General features: G+C 39.0%; 1 protein-coding gene across 1 annotated transcript in view; it reads left to right on the forward strand.

Annotated features, from left to right (window-relative positions):
* The window catches only part of MLLT10 (MLLT10 histone lysine methyltransferase DOT1L cofactor), a 119,850-nt gene that overhangs the window by 52,976 nt on the left and 44,586 nt on the right, over positions 1-22,288 (forward strand). The window contains 4 exon segments of the mRNA XM_048511868.1: positions 2,010-2,105; positions 11,888-11,983; positions 14,838-15,093; positions 16,421-16,999. Coding sequence (XP_048367825.1) covers positions 2,010-2,105; positions 11,888-11,983; positions 14,838-15,093; positions 16,421-16,999 — 1,027 coding nt within the window.

The raw sequence follows: 22,288 nt of genomic DNA on the forward strand, positions 1-22,288 counted from the left end.
TGTAATTAATGTCTTAAATTAATCAGGCAGTCCATTTCTGAATCCAGTTGGATCTACTTCTTTTATTTCATGATCTTCCATCAGTGTTTTGTCATTTATGTCTGCCTGCCATCTCTCTTTTAAAATAAATTTTATTATTGAGCTGGGAGCAAGGAAGCTCTACTGTCATTTTCCCGGTTGATGCTCTTGTCTCCTCTCGTTGCTTTTCTTTAATACATTAAACCATATTTCCAGCTCAGAGAATTGCGAAAAGTGGTGGGACTGACTTTAAAAAAAAAAAGTGGTTGAGCTGCCAGTAGCTAGAGGGCATGGCTTTCCTCTGTGAACTGTTAGTTCATATCTTTGAACGTATCATTTCATTTCACTGTATTTTACAAGTTCCTCCTTTTCTCCTGTCTTTGAAACAATAAAATTAATTTCATGAAGAAAATTCCAGGAAAATATTTGTCACTTGAACAAGAAGTGAAAGGATAATCTAAATATACACTGGGTTATGTATGTGTGTTAAGTACTGCCAAGTTGCTTCCTATTATGGTGACCCTTTGAATTAATGGCCTTCAGAGTGCCCTCTGGTTAACAGCCTTGCTCAGGTGTTGCAAACTGAGGAACGTGGCTTCCTTTATTGAGTCAATCCATCTTCCAGCACTTTATATTTTTTTCGTTTTGGATTGTCCCATCATAGGGTTTTCAAGATATGAGATGATCAGAAGTGATTTACTGTTGCTGCCTTCTGGGTAGTACTAACCAGGGTTAGCTGAAATGCCACTGCCATTATCTATTAAAGATCCTCCACTAGTGTCATCTTCCACTACTGCAGCTGCCCAATAGTCACCATTTAAGGTTTCCTCCATTCCCATCACCATTGGACCTGTCCATTCTCTTCCGCTGTTATGGCCATTGATTCCTGAAAGGGGTGGATGCATCTTCATCTGGGGTCTCAGCTGTGCCCATTCTGCATTGAGTGTCTCTACTAGGACTTTAGCCTCTTGACATAGTCTAAACTCTGTACAGTATTGTTCTTGGCTTCTCTGACACACACAAACCCCCTCATCACCTGAAGGTGTGTGCCCAAGAGGGGCAGGGATGTTTAGCGTACATAACTATTCTGATTCCAGGCTTTAATATTTTAGTACCCTATTCCATTTCTTTTTAACGTTCTATCAAATAAAACAAGCAATTTTTCAATCTGTTACATTGTAGCAAATTGGTGCTATGAGTGTTGAAAGCATTTATTATTTATATATGTAGCACTTAACTTTAAGTGCTGGGTAGAAAGTGAAAATATGTTTAATGTTAATTGGCCTGTAGTTTTTGGATATTACACTTTAAGTTAAAGTGTATTTTGCTTGCTGATTATAAAGTAACTGTTTTCCACATTTTACTCTCCAGTTCAGGGGTAGGGAACCCCTTGCATATGTGCTGTGGAACATCAAACCATTTTGCTTGGCACCCAAGGCTATATCTCTGCCCAAGCACCTGAGGCATTGGCAGCAATATTGGGGTTGGCAGTGTAGGAGAAAGCAACTGACATTGATAGTGTCTGTCATTCCTGTGAAGATTCCTGTGCAGCTGGGTACAAGACCCTAAGATGCTGTCAATGCCATTGGGGCTTAGGCTGCTCTGATAGTGTCTTGCCACATTCTCTAGTTCTCCTCCCAGTATTTGTTTGCTGGCACACCAGTATCACAGGTAGAATGTGCATTTTTGGCCTTAGGCCAGAAAGGTTGCCTACCCCTGATCTAGCTGTTTTTAACCATCTGGCTTGAGTGAGAAAATCTATAGAATTCTGCTTTTGAATAAAATACCATTGTTACAAATGGTGGTAGTATTGAAAGGTGTTGGATCCCTTTTCCCTTCAGTCCTTTTAAAAGACTGTTTTTTTAGATAAATTCATACATTTTTACGATGAAATTTTTACCATACATTTTTACTTCTAGGCAATTGTCAGGTCTAGTTTAGATGGCTTTTATCTGTAGTCATTTACATAAGTATATATTTTCTCTTTTTAGAAAAAGAGCAAACGGGCATCTGATAGGTCATATGATCAAAGTTTAAGTGATTCTTCCTCTCACTCTCAGGATAAGCACCATGAGAAGGAGAAAAAAGTAAGTGGATATGTTTACATGACACATCTGCTTTTTAGTATTAGCATCTTCTAAATGTTTCCTCAGTCATTATTAAATGTATGGGAATGTTTGGTTTCTGAAATGTGGGGAACAGCTATATTAACATTGTTATTTGGAGGCAACAGGATGTAGTGGAGAAACTCTCTTTTTCTTTATTTCTTTTTGCCAGCCCCTTCCTTGTTTTGGCATATGAGAAAATGGAATTAAAATTAAGTTTCTTGCATTCAGTTGATCTAATTATAGTGCCAGTTAAAAACCGAAAGAATAATGATGTTGGGAACTTGTTTTTCAGTTGGTTATATGAGTAGCACTCTTATTCTTAGGTGGTTATACGAATATCACTCTTATTCTTAAATCTTACTTTCTGTTTCGACCTTTCATGTACCCATTGTTGAAGAAAGCCAGCTAGTGGGTGCTTGATAACTAATCATTTGGTAGTACTAGAACTTTTTTTCACTGTAATAACAGGATGCCGTGTCATTTATTGGAAATCTGTAAATCTTTCAATAAACTGTAAAAAAAATCAAACTCTAAATGCATCCTGTTGACATTCTTCTTATACTTTGATTTTAGATAGTTTAGGGAAGAAGGTTGGTTCTGTATTGGTAAGTGAATACTTGAAAAAGTTTGGCTCAAAATATACCAAATTGCAGTTGCTTAAAGTTGTTTGCTTTCCACTGTGTAGAATTGAAATATTAGATCTGCATAAATAATTGAAACCTCCAGGGAAGAAAAAGAAACACGGATGTGCTAAATCTGTGTTGAATACTTTTTTCCTTTTGTGAAATAACTGTTTTCTTGAAGAATGGATTTGACTGTTCAGATTCATATACATTGACTTGGAGGAGATGTTGGGGCATGTGCCTCAAAGCTCACCTACTTATACCACCCTCCTTAAGACATGTTTGAGATCTAGAGGGCCTCTGGAATGGCTTAGGCATCTGTTGTCTGAAAGGGAAAGTAGACAGTCCCTCTCTGCCCATGTGTGAAGTGCTTTAGATGGGTAGAAGGGGCTATTTGGATCCCAGCCATGGAGAGTAAGCAGATACTGAGAATCAAAAGAGGCACTCGAGCTATATCCTGATATTGCAGTTGTCAACAAGCAAAACAAAGACATTTCCCACAGAAGGTGTTTTAGTCTTGATAGTGCATTTCCATTTTGGCAAATGCATTTTTTTTGCCTACCCTATGAAGAAGAATTGATGGTGGTTCTTTCTTCCCTGTCCCGATGTTTCCGAGTAGTGGCTTCATTGGCATGTTCTTGGGCATGTGTCACTGCAGGTTATTGATAAAAAAGTTACCGATAACTTCAAGTTATTAATAAAAGGTGGCCCTTTGAGCTGCTCAGAGAGCTACAACAAGATGATTTTGATGTGTTTAGTGTCGTTTTTAGTCAATTAGTATAGAATGAAGAATATTGTTGAGGGCTTCCTTGTTGAGTAGATGCTGTGCAGTTTTAAACTAATTACAGTTTGAAAGTGTGAACCAATTGAGAATGCCCTTGTGAGAAATCATAGTAAAGACATCTGTTTACTTCATTATGTTTTGGTGTATCAGATTCCATTGATTTTTTTAGTTTTGAAACTAATTTTTTCCAATCACAAACAAAGTATTTTACTTCATTATCCAGTACAAATGTCTTAACTAGATGCGTTTGAAGGAAAGACCCCTTTGTGGAGGGTCCAGTAGGAATTTTAGTACTCTACAGTAGATTGTTCAAACCTTCACATTCTCTTACTGAGCAAAAGGCTGACATCTATGGTTATTGAGTGTATATAGCACCCTTCTGAGATGGTTTCCTACTCATTATTTCTGCATATGTACAAGAGATTTTATTAGACCATAAGCACCTAAGGTATGTTTTTTTGTTGTGTTATGTGTGTTGGAAGAAAAACTTGTCCTAGGGAGCAGCAGTGGCGTAGGAGGTTAAGAGCTCGTGTATCTAATCTGGAGGAACCGGGTTTGATTCCCAGCTCTGCCACCTGAGCTGTGGAGGCTTATCTGGGGAATTCAGATTAGCATGTACACTCCCACACACGCCAGCTGGGTGACCTTGGGCTAGTCACAGCTTCTCGGAGCTCTCTCAGCCCCACCTACCTCACAGGGTGTTTGTTGTGAGGGGGGAAGGGAAAGGAGATTGTAAGCCCCTTTGAGTCTCCTGCAGGAGAGAAAGGGGGGATATAAATCCAAACTCTTCTTCTTCTTCTTTTACTTCTGAGGATAAAAAAGGAACATTTGAGTTATTATTTCATTTGGAGTTATTCAATTTCAATAAAGCTGACTTCATTGAAAAATATTTAAATTTCAGTCAGTTCTGTTATAGTTATTGGTAGTACTGGGATGTTGTGTGGTTTCTGGACTGTACAGCCTGGAAACCACACAACACCCCAGTGATTCCGGCCGTGAAAGCCTTCAACAATACATTATTGGTAGTACTTTGAAAGTGATGTACTCACCGTTCTATCTTTGGTTACTTTTTTTGGTGGATGGATGCTTTCTCTTAGGAATGTTGGGATAGAATCAATGTTTTTATGTAGAATCAAAAGCAACTGAAGATCTGCTACAAGGAGAGTTTGTGATTCCAAATTATCTCACTGTGAACCCCATTCAAGTGATAGCCTGATGTGTACAGCCTGTACATATGAAGGTTAAATCCCATCCTTTGACTATCTTCTCCTTCTCCAGGTCTTCCTTTGATCCCCTCTAAAATTCTAAGAAATGTACTCTATCAGTCATAAGGATATGTTTTAATTAATCAGCATGCATATGCAGTGAGGGAAAAATCCCAACTAATGTATGAAATGGAAGATATTGTTTCTAGGGTCAGATCTTTGCTTCCAAAATATGAAGAGAGCAATGGAAAGGGCAGGGGCAGCTGATAGGGTTGACTGGCCCCTGACCCACTTTCAAAGGCTTTGTAACCTACCTTTGGGTCCCGACTCACAAGTTGGGAAATACTGTTGTCTAGCACCAGAAATTCTTTGCTGCTGGCCGTGCTTGCTACCACTTTCCTGTCCAGCCTGGCAAGTTGCAGTGTTCTCAGAGGTTAGACACATTTAAGCTAAAGAAATCTGCCCTCCTTCATGATGGCAGGCAGAGACCAAAAAGAAATTGAGAACAACATTTCTGCTCTGCCTCTTTCTGGGGCTCCAGTTTCTGCTTTCACCCCCCTGTGTCCTCTGACTCCAGTCTTTTTTGGCCCAGCCTAGGAAAGAGCAATCCCCATTTGGAAATTTTGCTTTGATTATAGGTATCATATCAAGGCAGGCGGCACCTCCTGAAATGGGAGCAGAACAGGAAGAACTTGTGGGCTAGCCTTGGCACCACTTGAAAGCTCGTACAGGAAATACAAGTATGAGAACAGAACAATTGCTGTTTGGAAAAGAAACCAGGATTAGTGGGTTGGCGTTCTAACCCATTCAGCTCACGCAGTCCAGAAATTTGAGGCACAACCTCATTTAGCTAGGTTCCCAAGTTTCCACCCTCCTGTGTGGATTGAGCCATTTTACAGCAATCTGAGAGTTGCTAACAGCTGGAAGAAGGGAAATTGTCAGAGAAGACCTCTATGGAGGGTACAGGCAGTGCATGGCTCTTACCTCCAAAATGGTGTTTTTCTTCAAGATCCTGGCTAAAATTGACTGACAACTGCAGGGAAGGCCCTAGAGCTGGGGTCTGCAACCTGCGGCTCTCCAGATGTTCATGGACTACAATTCCCATCTGCCCCTGTCAACATGGCCAATTGGCCATGCTGACAGGGGCAGATGGGAATTGTAGTTCATGAACATCTGGAGAGCCGCAGGTTGCAGACCCCTGCCCTAGAGGAACTGTTTCCCAGCCCAAGTAACTAACTACCGTTTCCCCGAATTGTTTTGAAGTGTGGTTAAGGCAGAATGGAAAAGTCCAACACTAGACAAGAACACATGTAATCTGGCATCCAAATTCTATGTCAGTGATGGCGAACCTTTTCAAGACTGAGTGCCCAAATTGCAACCCAAAACCCACTTAATTATCACAAAGTGCCAGCATGGCAATTTAACCTGAATACTGAGGTTTTAGTTTAGAAAAAATGGTTGGCTCCTAGGCACACATTACTCAGGAGTAAGCTTGGTGAAGCAACCGTGCAACGCTTTGAATGGGTGAATCACGACCCTAGGAAGGTTTACTCAGAAGCATGGTCAGCCTAGATATGTGTGTGTGTGGGGGGTTATTTTCCGCTCCCCCTACATGACAAACTCTGAGTGCCACTTCCGGCACGCGTGCCATAGGTTCGCCACCACTGTTCTATGTTCTCCTTCCAGAGACTTTAGCAATCAGGTTCCCTTTTGGGGGATGCCTCAAGTGTTCTGTAGTGTTCGGTTGTTCTCTCTCTTTTTTCTCTCTCTCTCTGTCTCTGTCATTTTCTCTCTCTCAGCAGTTGTCTTCCAGAATACTCATGCTACAAGCATGTTGCAGCAGCAGTCAGGAAAGGGCTTATTGTTTCGTTTGAAGTATTTAGAGACTTTGCCACAAACTGCGTTTTCTCTGTGGCTATCGACATATAGACTAACAGCTTAGCTTCCATAGATGCAACTACCAAGGGAGGTGAAGGATATACTGCTCGTGTTATTGATGGCAACACATTGCCTAGCAGGATCCTCCCTGAGTTCTGTGAATTTTTTTGCTCTTCAGTTCTGTAATGTACACCTGGCTCAGGAATTGGCAAGTTGACCTTGAGTCTAAGCACACGTTGCCAGTGCCTCCTTCACTGGTTCTGTAGTCTGTCTCAGAAAAAGATGTTAGTAGGGCTGTATATTTCTCTGCCACAGTACTCAACAAGCCAGACCTTCTTTATTGTAGAATGCTCTGCCTGGGTCCTAATGCCTACCTAAGCCCTGCTCTCTCTCTCTCCCCCCCCCCCCCAATTCATTTGAGAGTAAGAATACATTTTGGCATTCAGTTTAATAATGTTTGGTAATGCACCAAGTAAAGGTTTTGACAAAGGCAGCATGTACAAATTCATGGCGTTAGAAATAGCTGCTTGGGTGGGGGCGGGGCAGCGGCAGCCAGGAAGACCTATGGCAGGGGTAGGGAACCTGCGGCTCTCCAGATGTTCAGGAACTACAATTCCCATCAGCCTCTGTCAGCATGGCCAATTGGCCATGCTGGTAGGGGCTGATGGGAATTGTAGTTCCTGAATATCTGGAGAGCCGCAGGTTCCCTACCCCTGACCTATGGCATTCAGTACTTTCCACAGATGAATTATAGCACCCAGCCCTATGCCTAGCAAATAACTGTGATTACAGAAGGTTAGATGGCACTGTAAACTACTGTTACTGTTAACCAGAATAGGGAACAGGAATATGCAGTTTTGGTGGAGAGACGAGCACACAGTGCTGTGGAATGTGTATATGCTGAATTAGTAAAGCATGGCTTGATGGCAGTTGCCTGCAACAAAATTGTCTGTCCTGAAATTGATCTTGGAAGAAAAGTTAAACACAGACTTTATATACCTGGCATCACTTCTGTAGTATACATCTTTAGAGGACACTTTATAATATCATGTCTGCATTCTTGTTTTTAAGGTTTGTTTAATGTGTTTAATTATATTCTTGGCCTAAGTTAGTGCTATTGCAAATAATGGACAATCTTATGTTTAGGGGCGGGGGTGAAGAGGGCTGTCTCTTCTGCAGAAATGGCCTGCTGGCCCTGACTGATCCTGAATATTAAAAAAAAACACTAGTGGGTCAAAATCAACCCAAACTAGTCCCACCTGTCGAATTAAAGGTTCTCAAAACATTGAGAAGGCAAGAGTTAGACTTAGTCTACTCTTTAATGGGCAATTTGCCCCTTTCAGTGAGTGCAGCTGGAAACTGGCAAAGCTCAGACCAAACGAGATGCCATGTCTTCCAGAAATCTCTGGATAGTCTTATGTTGATTGTATTTAGCTGTTAAGTTAAGAAATGGCCACCTACCAGCTCTAAATTTCTATTGATGCAGGAGAAGCCATAAGAATCTTATTCATTGGAGTAATTAAAATCCTGGTTAGTGTCTTTTTGTCTCTGGAAAGCATGGGCCATGTTAGTCTTTTGTGTGGGCAGTTATGTCATCATAACACTAACTTCAAGCAATAAAAGCATCAATAACTTTATGTGTATTTGATTACAGAAAGGAAAAGCATATGATTGAGCAAGGCCAATTCTCAACTAACAAAATGGAATAATAATGAATAATAAAAGCAATTCCTAAGTTAGTGAGTTAAAAGGTAGGCAGAATAATCTTAGTTACCAAATTTCTCTTTCAGACCATATTTAAGTCTCTCTCTTGCCCACCATTCCTGGGCATTTTTAGTCAAGTCTCTCATGTTCCTATTTTTTTTCCCTTTCCAAAGTTATTGTCCCAGTTTTCCAAAAAACAAACAAGTAAACATACCTTCTCATCTAGCAAAGAACAATCTTCCTAACAAAGGGTGGAACTCTTTCTTTAATCTCCCTCAGACCTCTCCCATCCTACCTGATGGAAAATTACTAGCCTTCATCAGGCACCCTGAGACTTCTTTAATTACATGCAGGTTCTGGTGCCACATGAAATATTACTTTGTTCTGTTTAGCCACCTCATAGGAATTGGCATCTTGCAGCCTTTCATTTACCTGTAAAATTGATTATAGGTTTACAGCCTTGCAAAGCTGTAACCTTTTTGAGCAGCTGCTGGGTAAAAATTCACCATACCTCTTATACCTAGAACTGCCTCTCAGAACACCAATGTGATGTTTCTTCTCTCTCTTTCTTCAAATCCCTCTTCTTCAAGACCCAGCTTTTCTGGAAAGCCATTGGCAGGCTTCCCCTATTGAAACGAATCCGAAACAATATGTGACTGGAATAACTTGCATATCCTTTCCCTATTTATCTACTCCTTTGTGTGTAACAAATTTTAGTTTATAAACTCCTTGTTGTCTTGTTCTCTGTGTATTACTTATTGATGGCATTACATGAGTAATAAGATCCAAAGCAATTGCTGCTAAAATTGCCAATCCATCTATATTTTTTGTTCCGAAGGGTCCAGCATGTGCCTGTGTTACAATATTTCATAATTGTATGGACAGTCATAATCAACTGTACATTGGTGGCAAAACAAATAAGTGTGATTTCTTTTTATCATTCTGTTATCCTCTCTCTTTTGTAATTTCCTTCCCTTTTGCACTCTGATTTTTCACTTTGGAGACGAATAAAATATGTAAACATAAAATGTCAACCAAACATGTAACACGGGAGGATTTATTCACTTTTAAAATGAACTAAATAACGTTCACAGACCTGGGAAATTTGTTTACTGCTTTACATATTTAGTAGAGAGATATTTGTAAATAGATAAACATAAGAATCCATTTATCTAGCGTTAAAGCCAATTCTCTGACATTGGGCTGTTGTAATACTGGGTTTTGTGATCCGTTTCTTTTTAATGATATGAAAGCATTCCTTCAATCACTATTTAATTAGTTTTTTGGCATCCTTCTAGGAATTTCTACTCTTTTCTAGGAATGCTTTACAAGTTTCTCATGGCTATTGACTAAAAAAATCTGTTTCTATAATAAACTTTTATATAATTCTTACTGCATCAAAATTCCATTCAGTGAGTTGTTCTGATTATACTTCAGTACAGCCATTTCTTACTCTGATTAAGCTACTGAATCCAGGTAATAAGCATGTTGGCAGCCAGCATCACAGAAATATATCACTTCCTATACATATGAACTTGTATACAGTGTTGAGTCAGTTACTGAAACCATTTCTGTCTTTAATATTTCAGTAACCCACTTACATGGCCCACTGGGGCAAAAATGGCAGATCAGTAGATGGCAGGTGATTGGGGTTGGGCATTTGGTTAAATTGTTAATAATTTAATAACTCTTATTACAATGCAGCGATATCTGAAACAACTGTAACTTCTGGGTTTAATGCAGACCACACCTTTCATGTTAGCTGGTGGTAATTTCTGAACCTTTCTTTCCTAAGTCTTCACTTTTTATTTGCTTTTTAAAATTATATATTTGCATTTAAAAGAATGCTAAAGTGTGTTACCAAGACAATACATTGCAGCTGGAGGTCAAAGTAAATGGTAACAAACTCTTCTTCTTTGCAGTCATTTTAACAGGAGGAAGGAGAAGACAGGAATCAGCCATAACTCATCAGAGCTAAACACTGCATGGGCTATGCTTATAAAAGGAGAGCATTTCTAGCATTTGTTAGGCTACATTATTAACTCTTGCAGAAATTTGGCACACTTTTATTTAAATCACTTGGTGACTTTGATTGGGAGTCCTTTTGAGGATGTGTAGCATTAATCACACTAATTCTGCTCAGTGAGAAACTAAATTCTCTTTTTTTCAGCTTGCATAGAGATGTATTTGGAACATTATTTTGAGTTCACATTATGTCTTTTATGAAGGCAGAATTAATAAAAAAAGTAAAGTTAAAAGTAATCCAATTTATTGATAATAATTTCTAGGCTGCTTCACCTGACAAACTGGGCCCATATAGGTCTTTTCTAACATTGGGGAAGGCCAACCTACTTCATTTATTCTGGCATACAACCTAATTGGAAGTGAATAGCCTATCACTGTGAACTATGTACTATGCATATATAAAACAAAGAAACACTGAGATGATGTTGGAGAACTTGAGCAGTTCAGATGATTTAAGTAAAATATTTATCTCCTGTCTAATCAAGGTTATTTTTGTTTGTTAAATAGTTTGTACTGCAGTACTCAAAATGTGAATGAATGAATTTTGTTGAACTAACATAGTTTGTTATCTTTATTTGTAACTGTGTTAAAGTTTTAGGATAAGCTGAGTGGTTGAAAGCCAGTTTTAATGGTGAAATTTTAATTTTACCAAAACTAAATCTTATAAAAGTGCTTGCTATCTCACCCACATTTTAAATAAAAATGTTGAGTTCTGGTTATTTTATTACACTTCTATGTCATTTCTCTTCCATTGTAGAACTCAAAGTAGCACACATAAAACTGGATATTCTATAATTCCAAAAACTGACTTGTTTAGTTTCAGTAAGGTTGCTCTATCACATGCCTTTAGATTATACCCTGAAAATTAACTGGATTGCTTTAGTAAAGATTTTCAAATATTATTAAAGCAGTAACAACATATGTGAATTAGGAACAAATGTAAATAACACTGAAAATGATAGACCATGTAAGTTTTTATGCATGTTCTACTAATTTCTTTGCTAGCTCTCCCAATGGCAAGCACTCCCTTTCTGACAGGTGCCCCTCCTTAGAACGCTCTTTGAAAAGCAGATCATGTGGGGGAGAGAAGGGAGATGGACGGTTCCACTTCACTGTAGCTTTGCGGAGGGCACAAGTGGTGTCATGAGTCTCTCTTATAGCTTTCCCCTTTCCCATCATCTCCAGCAGGCACTTAAAAAGATAGCAAAAGCTGCTTTCCAGGTGGTGGAGTAAGAGCCTGTCTCTCCTCAAAGTGCTCTGTGCAAGCCAGACTAGTAAACCAACCCCAGATCTGTGCATTCCTCATCCTATAATTACATACAGACATGTGTTTGGAATAAATATAAGACATCAGAAGTAAAGATTCTTTTCACTTTTAATGATATGCTCTTTTGAGTGGATGCTACATGACAGAAAACATCATGTGTCATATATCTTAAAGTTAATTAACATGAAGTAATCATTGTAACTTTAAATGGCAACCCCTCTTCTCATTTTCCATAATCCTGATGTTCCCTTTTATTTTGCTTTCATGTTTTTTAGAAATATAAAGAAAAAGATAAGCATAAACAAAAACACAAGAAACAGCCTGATTCATCACCCTCTTTGGTTCCTTCTCTCACTGTAACTACAGAGAAAGTGAGTTTTTCTTCTTTTTTTGTTGGAATTGCTTTTCTGGTCTTGGTATATGTTTTATACAGTAAAGAGTTCTGCATTTGTGAAACAGTTATGACACAGAAGCCGTCATCAAGCCGATGTGATTTTAGATACTTTTACTGTAATAAGCTTTAATTTAAATATTTGTACTTTCTTATAAAAATGAAGCAGAATACTCTGAGAAGATACTGAATTATCCATGTTGCATTAGGATGGAATTTTGTATGTTCTGTATCTACGTGTATCAGATTACTGAAGAAGATTACTCAATAACTTGGAGTATATGATTGTTCGTGAACATTTTGAGCATCCAGAATACATGTTCTTGGAGTTTAAATGTTTTGTTTTTACATTTATTTTGGACTGAAGAGACTGTTGCGACTGTCTTAAAAGTAACTACTTTTATTAGGATGCATTTTAAAAACATAAGATACCACCAATGTGAATCAGACTGGATCTCCTGTGTTGGGATTTTATTGCTTCTAAGTTGGGGCTAGAGATGGAACATTCTCAGAACATTTAAAGCCTTAGAAATCCCCCTCCCTTTTCTTCTAGGAAAAAAAAATGAAACTTTATTAAATTGAATTATATGCCTGATTTACTTTTCTATCAAACACAGTTTTACGTGTTAATTCCTTATAAGCAATTTGTATTATTTTAATGTCATATTTATGGAACTTAAAAGTATACATGACTTGGTTTTCCATATGAAAAATAGCAGATATACCCAGTACTAAAGAAAAAAATTGCAAACTGCTACACTGTTACTTTAGCACACAAATATTATTTTTTCCCATCTCAGAAGTTCAAAAAATAATTTGAATGTAACAGCAGTGTGTAATAAAAAGGGGGAAAAAAGAGTTTTAGTCATATTGAAGTTAACTTTTTAATACTGTAATAATGGATTATAATATTGAAAATTCTGAACTGCTTAATAATGTATTATCATTAATCAGATAATAGTGTGTCAGTTGTCACCAAAATTATGTATATTGAAACATATTCTTGAAAATTTCTTAAAGTCTATATTATTCTTAGGTATTCCCAGTATATCCAATTGTCAACATAGCCAAATCTGTAGAAACCTAAATCCAAAGACTGGAGCCAGACAATCCAGACTTTTCTAGAAATTTGATAAAAATGTACAGAAAAATCTGAAATTTTGAAGAACCCTCCCTCCAAATGAAAGAAGTGTTTCAAGTAGCTTTAAGAAACAAATGTGCTCAGTGACCACTGCTAGGCAACCACAACAGTGCCACCAACCTTCAAGCCATGGTTTCTGTCTGTAAAAAGAAGTGGAAGGGGTCAAGTCTCCTTCCAGGTCGTAGAAGGAGGACTCATTGAGTCCATGCCTGACAGCAATCACTGATAGCAGCAGACCCAGGTGTTCAGTAGCAATCACCTCATGAAAGCCAGTGTGGTGTGGTGGTTAGAGTTGCATACTAGAGTGTAGGAGAAACAGACTTGAATTTGCTCTCTGCCTTGGGCAGTTCACACACACTTAGCCTTATCTACCTCACAGAGTTCTTGTGAGGATAAAAGGGAGAAGAAGAGAGTGATGTTGCAGGTTTGGATCCTCATTGTGGAGAAAGGCAGAATATAAATGAAGTAAATAAATATAGTGTAAGATGGGGTACAGATAAAAAGTAGGTTGATAGGTGGGTGGGAATGAGTGGAAGAAGCAGGGAAGAGTAAGGATGTGGAGTTGCCAGGAGGAAGGAAAGAGGAAATCGTGTGGGGAAAGGAATATAGGGGAATATGAAGTACCATACACCAAGTTGTATACTGTGCCCTAGATACAGGCTCTGTGGGATGGGGGTGGAGAGAGAAAGCTGAGGACAGGGAGGTGGTAAAGATAGGTTTGGGTGCTGGGTATGGAGGAGAGAATGAAGTAGGAAAAGCAGAGAGGCTATGGATTCTTTAGGGAAGGAACAGAGAAAATTGTAGAAGGGATGCTTCCGCAAGTCCCTGTAGATTCCCCTCTTCTAATTTTTAGACTGTCTGAAATGTACAAATAAATAAATCATAATGTACATTTTGAAACTAAACCCCTAGCTTAAAGAGCACTTCACTTGTTCCAAAAAGGTGGAAAAGAGTGTGTGTGTGTCGTCCCCCCCTTTACACAGCCCTCCGGGAGTGGGTGGCATAAAAGTCAAATAAATAACACCACCACCACCACCACCACTGCTCCTCCTCCTCCTCCTCCTCCTCCTCCTCCTCCTCCTCCTCATCATCATCATCATCCAATTGGGAAAAATTGAAGGAAATCCTCAGATATTTTCATTGTGTATGTAAAGTGCCATCAAATCACAGCTGATTTATAATGACCCCATAGGGTTTTGAAGGCAAGAGACTTACAGAGGTGGTTTGCCATTTGCCTTCTTTTGCATATTGACCCCAGAATTCCTTGGTGGTTTCCCATCCAAATACTTAACAGGAGAAATGCTTAATGTTTGGAAAAGTATCTGACAGTATTACTGTTTACTAAATATAAGTATTTTGATTAGAATAGGAGTATGTCAGTTTGTGTACTTCCACTAATTGCCACAATCTCATGCTTGCAGAATTGACAGCTGGTATCTTGTTGATGTACTATTAGATTTGTTCTATTTTTTGTACTTCCCTGTTAATTTAAATTAAAGTACTCCTTAAGTGTCTAATTCTTTTTAAGCTGGGATTTTAACATCTTATTAATGTAGTATTGGACTTTTCCATATTTTTAAATGATAGGATGCTTTCAATTCCTGAGTTGTGTCCTTTGGAGTGCAGTTAATTTTTTTCGTGGTCTAACTGTTTTTGATCTAACTTCCTTTTTTCTTTGGTTCAAAACCGACAGACTTACACAAGCACTACCAACAATTCTGTGGCAAGCTCCTTGAAGAGACTGGAAGACACTGCAGCTCGCTTTACAAATGCAAATTTCCAGGAAGTTTCTGCACATACTTCAAGTGGCAAAGATGTTTCTGAGGCCAGAGGTTCAGAGAGCAAAGGGAAGAAGTCAGCGGGTCATAATTCAGGTCAGAGGGGAAGAAAGCCTGGTGTTGGAAGGACTCCTGGAGCTCCGGTGTCAACAGCTTGTAGTTTTCAACAAGGTATTATTCAAGAATACTATATTACTTCCATGTTTACCTACAATCACATAAGTTAAAAATCCCTTAAAAATACTCTTCATATTTCACATTTGAAGAATGAAGTAGCTGCATTTTCTTGTTAATTTACTGGAAAGACAATGTTTTTGGACTGCTAGTGAATCAGCAGGGAAACAGATGCATATTTTCTTTAAAATAATTTTTGGGGAAGGAATTATTTGCAGGTGATAGTTGTAATGACACAGTGGTGTCCAGAGGAAGGTTAAATTTAGTTTCTAGTTTGCAGCAGTGTTTTCATATTTTTAAAATGTAATTGTCAGAGGCTATAAATATGGTCCATCGATCTGTTAAAAGAGAGGTAACGGATTTTAATTCTGTGCGATCATGATTATTTGTTAATTTGGTTTAAAATCTGCCCTAATACATCTCTATTTCTTTATTTCTGCTAATCTGCTTGTATTGTCTAATCATGAATAGTCTGCAGTCCAAGGGTATTGAAATGTGTCATTCTGATTTCACACATTTCACATTTGTATTTCTTTTGTTGCATGAAATCTTGACTCAGCATCACATTTCTGTTCTTCAAGTCATACTCTGGTTTCTCTTCAGATCGTATAAATCTTTCGCCTCTAAAGTCATAGTATTGCTACAGCCTTATATATTTAGTCTGCCAAGACTTGTTCCATACATCAATTCTCTCCCTCATTTCCCTATATACTAAAGCCATAGTTTGCCATGATGCCTGAATCTGCTAAATTGATTATTACTTTCTGAATCCAGAGTAGATATAATTTGGAGGTTAGCACTAACTGTAGAAACATTGAAATGGAGAAGTAGTCTGTGTGCAAGAGGGTAGAATGGAGTCTACAAGCCCACAGCACATTCTTAATCCTCCATATCCCTGGGGACCTCTGGTTTAAACTGACAGTGCAGTCGTGGTGGTGGTGGGTCTTTATGTGGAACAGGGTATACTGAAGGTGAAGTTGGGACACAATGCTTGTTCACACTTTCCCAGAGTGTTTCTAATCAAAGTGTTTTATAACTTTACTGTGCCAGGGTGTCGTGGTTCAGATTATAATTTGGAGATTTTTTTATTGGCTGGCTGAGTAGCATCCATGAAGTAACGGAGCGAAATAGGCTTTGCTAGCACTCTGCCATTTAGTATTAGGGTCAGTTAAAATTGTTATAAGATTGTGTAAACATTATAATTAACGCTCTGTTCAAATGCTATTTTGTTGGCATCAAAATTTGCAATTTTGCAGTGTTCCTCTTGCAACTGTCTTAAAATAGTACAGTATTTTATTTTGAAGCCTTTATTTTCTCATCCTAGGCAGTTTTTTGGGAACACCAAACAGTATAAAGTCATCCTCTGGAAGTTCAGTTCAGTCTCCCCAGGACTTCTTAAGTTTTACAGACTCGGATCTACGTAATGACAGCTATACTCATTCCCAGCAGACATTGTCAACCAAAGATATTCTTAAAGGAGGAACTGGAAGCCAGGAAGGGGGTGTGAATTGTTTTACTTCCTTAATTGGTCTCTCTTCAGCCTCAGCTGTTTCCTCCCAGTCTAATATTTTTGACAGCTCACCTGGAGATTTGGGTAATTCAAGCCTTACATCAACAGGATACAAGCGTGTTCAATCTTCTGGGATAGACGATGAGACTGTAAAGGAGAAGAAACGGAAAGGAAATAAGCAGTGTAAACATGGGCCTGGTAGGCCCAAAGGAAATAAAAGTCAGGAGAATATTTCCCATTTATCAGTTTGCTCTGCTTCCCCAACATCGTCTGTGGCATCTGCTGCATCTGCTGCTGGAAGTGTAACAAGTTTGAATCTACAGAAGTCTCCAACTTTGCTCAGGAATGGAAGTCTACAAAGTCTTAGTGTTGGTTCTTCTCCTGTTGGTTCTGGTAGGCATTTGAATTATTTTAGAAGTGCAACTTTTGACATATAGTTTCATTTTGCCATCACTTGTGGCTCATTGAGTATCAGCTAACCTAGAAAAATTCAGATAATGTTACGAATAGTTTTAAAACGAATGGATGATTTGCTTTTCTGTCTTTGTGATTCAGTTGGTGCATTCTCTTGCTTTATATCAGGGTGGGGCAGAATTTTGTCCACTGTAACCATGAAACTAGTCAAGGGAGAAGTTGATATTTTCCACAGAGCAGAATTTGTGCCTTGGGTTAACCTAGATTTCAAGTCAGTCAAATTATGCAGTTTAATACAGATTATACACACTGCATACTGAAAGCTGTCAACTGTACTCTGTCTCAGATAAAGATGTTAGTATGGTCAGTTGAGTTTCAGTGGTAGAGAAAATTGTACGTTTCTGCATTAGAATATAATCCTAAATAAATATGAGAATTATCATTCATTTTCATGTGCTGACTTTGTCAAAACCATTATTTTGCTCATTCTTGAACATGGTTCTTTGACACAAGAGCGTTTATAGTTCATTGAACGACTATTATTAGTACTTGCCTTCTGCAAACTGGTAGGCTCTAGGACTTATGTGGAGCATTCTGCAATAAAGAAGGTCAGGCATTCTGAGTTGTGACGCAAAGGAGGTCACATCTTTTTATGAGACAGAGTCTGAGAATTACTTAACTGCCTTTAACCCTGTAGATGGCTGGCCATTATGCAGATGGGCAAATCTGGGCAGCAGGGGTAGCCATCACTACAATTTTGGGATGTACCAAGCTCATAGTTTTCAGAAAAAACTTTGGAAAAATATCAAAAGTGGAGAGTGACCCCCCCCCCCTCACAAAATTCTGACAGTGAAAAACAAGGCTTCAGTAATCTCAAATGGTGCCAAGTGGTATCTAATGTTAATGGCAGCAGCCACCACCAAGGAGATGGGAGGGGAGGCCAACTGGAATTGGGTGGGTGGAGGCAAGCAGAACTGGTGGGGCAAGGGAGGAACTGGAGCCAACGGTAAGAAGGGGGACGTCACAGCTGGCAGTACTGGGCAGAGGGGATTTCCCTTCTCCTATAAGAAGTCCCCATCCTGTTTTCCATAAACATTTTCAAATAATATTATGGAAGAACTTTTTGATTTGTGATTAATGTGATGTTTTCAATGTTGCGTGAAAAATCTTCTGTTGAAGAGAGCTGTTCTAAATGAAAGCTGACCAAGCAGACAACTTGTATTATCCATGTCAGCTTAAGTACCTTGTGTGGGATGAAATAAGGAGGAGCCCAGTGGCGGTGTTGAAATTGTCATGAATCTTACAGTTACACTGGAGTGTTGTATAGCTAACCATTGACAGGAACTGTAATCACGGAATAACTAGTATCTATGTCTTATGTGCCACAGTGTAATCTTGATATAAGACTAGCCTGATACCAGTAGGCTTCAAAAAGTGAAAACATGTAAGCAACATAAATTTTAGTCTGCATGGTATCACACTTTGCACATCACACATTAAGATGGCTTGCTTTTTAAAATAGCCATCAATAGGCCGATTGTTAACTGTTTACCATTAACTTCTTGCAGTGTGGTTTGTCATGTCATAAAGGCTCTCTCTCCTTTTTACAAAGGCGTCTGGCCATATATTCATATGTATCATGCTACTTGCAGGGTATGTAAGTTAAATATCACTGCAAGTGGCCTTGTCCCTATCTCATTCTCAACAGTGAGGAATTACAGTAGAGGAGGTAGCTGTCATTTTTGTAATCTTAAGAGGGGCCACACTTTGGTCTCTCTTTTTTCATTTTTTTTGCCAATTGCCTATAATCTTCACTTAGACTGTGTGATGATTTGTCTCTGTAACTGGTTTTCAGAGTCATCTTTGAATGTGTAATATTCTCGCTGATAGGCTTAGTTGCAACTGCCAGATCAAGTGAGCTGTATTCTGTTCAATTTCTGGGATTTTCAAGACAGTACTTATTTTCATTAAAGCTAATTTTTACGAACTACAGGAATTCTAACCAGTGGTCAAATCACAAAATACTTTTTAGATGGAATCAAAAGTTTTGGTGTACAATCTGAGATATCTTTGTGGTTCAGGGTGGGTTGTGTGTAATTGTCACAGGTTACTTTCATTTTGTTTTGATCTTTTATGGATGACATATTGTCTGTCTATTATGTAATGTCTTTTCATGGCACCAGAAGTTCTCAAGGTGGTTTACAATGAAGAACAACTATGAATGTAGTATAAAAAGGTGAACGTCAATGATTACAACCATTAAAATACCAGTAGCCCTCAATAATAATGATAATACAAAGTGTCCAGCAGCATTCTCACATAAGTCTGTCAAGATAGCAAATATGGGGGGGAACCCCCCCCCCACACACACGATAGTTCACCCACTGTTGCAAGTCCTGAAAAAATAGAACTGTCTTTACTTGACATGCAAAACACAAAAGAAGGTCAGGCAAATAGATGAACAGAGGAAATCCAGAAACAAGGTACCACAGCAGAATATGTACTGTCTCAAGCAACCACCTACATCACCTCTTAAGGCGGAGAGGCTACAGAGGAAAGTCTTTGAAGAGCTTATAATAGCTGGAAAGGTGGTGGGATTCAGCAGGTTCACACCACTTTGGCAGAATCGGTTGTTAAAATGGTGCTTGTAAATAACCAGTGAAACAGACTTTTCTCTGTGATACACCTCTGAAGATGCCAGCCACAGATGCAGGCGAAATGTTAGGAACAAAATCCATCAGACCACGGCCACACAGCCCGGAAAACCCACAAGAACCAACCAGTTAAATTATTTGAATCCCACCACCGGAACCAGCTGTTAAATTATTTGAATCTCACCACTTTTCTTGGGCGATGATGCAGCGCTTTACATACCTTGGTCCTGAGTAGCCTAGACTAGCTTGATCTTGTCAGTTCTCCAAAGCTAAGCACAATCAGCCCTGGCTAATATTTGAAAGGGCGCCCTCCAAGGAATATCAGGGTAGTAGTGATATAGAGGTAGGCAATGGCAAACCACCTCTGAACATCTCTTGCTTTGGATACCCTACTTGGTAACCATAAGTCAGATGTGACTTGACAACCCCCCCAAACAAAAATAGTTTCTGCCTTTAGTTCCCTGAACAAACACTTTAAATTGTGACCATCTTTCATCTTATGAGATGTGTCCCCTCTAAAATATTCAAGTTTTCACAATTGCTACATTATTCTTAACCATCTGTAGTATCCTTCAAAGGTTGCCTCATCCAAAGCAAACTAAATTGGGATGTAATCAGAGTACAGATAACCATGACCAGACTTGCCTTTCCAGGAAGGCTGATGAACTAATGGAGGCTGAGAACTGGGCCTCCATCTGCTCAAATGGTTCCAAGCTGCAGATCTGTTCTTTCATAGGGAATGAAGCCCATCCAGAACAGATTAACCCTTAAGTCCTTGGTTAGCTCTGTCATCTTTTGACAGCACCTCAGTTTCATCTGGCCTGAGATTTATTCCGACACTCATCTAGCCCAGTCCATTATTGCTGTCAAGCACATGTTTACTTAAATAAGTCCTTAAAGTCCACTGCTTGTCAGATCAGACAGTGCTAGACTGGATGGAAAAGAGATCTGGTGCACATGTGAGATTCTCTAGCTTTTGTTTTTAGCTTACTAAAAAGTGGGTTTGGCAGGCTGTGAGTCTGAGTGGAAGAACAGAGAGAGTTTACCCCTTTCTCTCTGGGCCATTTATTGGCTCAGAATCACCTGTGTGTTACTTGTTTTGCAGGAAAAAGTTGCTAAAATCATGCAAAGAAAAGGTTTAAGCACCCCCTGTTCTGTTGCTGCTCTTCTGTTCCAATTGCTTCTTCTTGAAGCAGCCTTTTCGTTTAGAAAGGGGAGAATATTATGATTATTTTATTTAAAACATTTGTTTAATGCAGAGGCGGAGCTGCAAGGGGGCCAGGGTGTGTGCATTGTACGGGCGAGCCTGAGGGGCAGCAAAAATTTCAGGTTTATTTTTTGTATCTTTTAGTGTTTTTCAGTTTGTGGCCTGCAGGGGGTGCAGTTTTTAGGCTAGCACCAATATTTCAGGGAGTTTTCGATGGACTCTCCTGATGATACCACCCAAGTTAGGTGAGGTTTGGTTCAGAGGGTCCAAAGTTATGGACTCCCAAAGGGGGGTGCCCCATCCCCCATTGGAAACAATGGGAGCTAATAGAAGATGGGGGCTACACCTTTGAGAGTCCATAACTTTGGACTCCCTGAAGCAAACTTCACCAAACCTGGCTGGTATTATCAGGATAGTCTCCTAAAGATACCCAGAAATTTTGATGCTGCTAGCCTAAAAACTGTGCCCCCTGCAGGCCAAAAATTTAAAAAACACTAAAAATACAAAAAACATAAACAAACATGGGGGGGGGCAGCAAAACTCAGATTTTGCACTGGGCTCCATTTTCCCTAGCTACACCTCGGGTTAAATGCCTTTTCTCTTGTTGAACTCAAGGCAGCATACAATATAAATATATTTATATTGGGGTGTGTGTAACTACCTACTACTCTGATGTAGATATGGGTAGGCCAGGCTAGCCTGATCTTGTCAGATCTCAGAAGCTAAGCACGGTTGGCCTTGGTTAGTATTTTAAAGGGAAACTGCCAAGGAATACCAAGCTTGCCACACATGCCGGCCATGGCAAACTGCTTCTGTTTGTCTCTTGGCTTGAAAACCCTACGGGGTCACCTTAAGTCAGATGTACCTTGATGGTCAAAAAATATGTATTATGTATACACACTATTATTTCTTTACAATATCTATACATTTGAAAGTAATGTCTAGTCTGGTTCCTAATATGCTCATGTGCAGATTTTATGAATCTCATGCAATCATCATGCTAGTTATTGGACATCGGCCAGGTTAGGGAGAATAAATATAATTTTATCATAATATCTGTATATAATATCTCAGTTCATAAGTGAATATAAAAAAACAGTGAAAATGAAAGATGTGATAAACAGGAACATAATAATGCAAAGACAAGTTCTGCATCTTTTTGGCACCTGAAATTTTGAACAAAGAAGTTATGTTTGCAGAGATCCAGGGTATAATCTAATAGGGGAAAGAGCCGCGTAAAGTAATACCTGTTTGAACCCCTCTCCCAAGCTCCTGAACAAGCGCACATTCTGTAAAGGGGAACAACTATATAATTGCTATTTATTTTAAGAGTGTAGTTTCCTTTTCTCTGGGATGAAGGCAATCTGTCAATAGCATTGTGTTGTAGCTCCTAACAGACACTCTGTT

The sequence above is a fragment of the Sphaerodactylus townsendi genome, linkage group LG11 (assembly GCF_021028975.2).
Source record: "Sphaerodactylus townsendi isolate TG3544 linkage group LG11, MPM_Stown_v2.3, whole genome shotgun sequence".
Classification (NCBI taxonomy): Eukaryota; Metazoa; Chordata; class Lepidosauria; order Squamata; family Sphaerodactylidae; genus Sphaerodactylus; species Sphaerodactylus townsendi.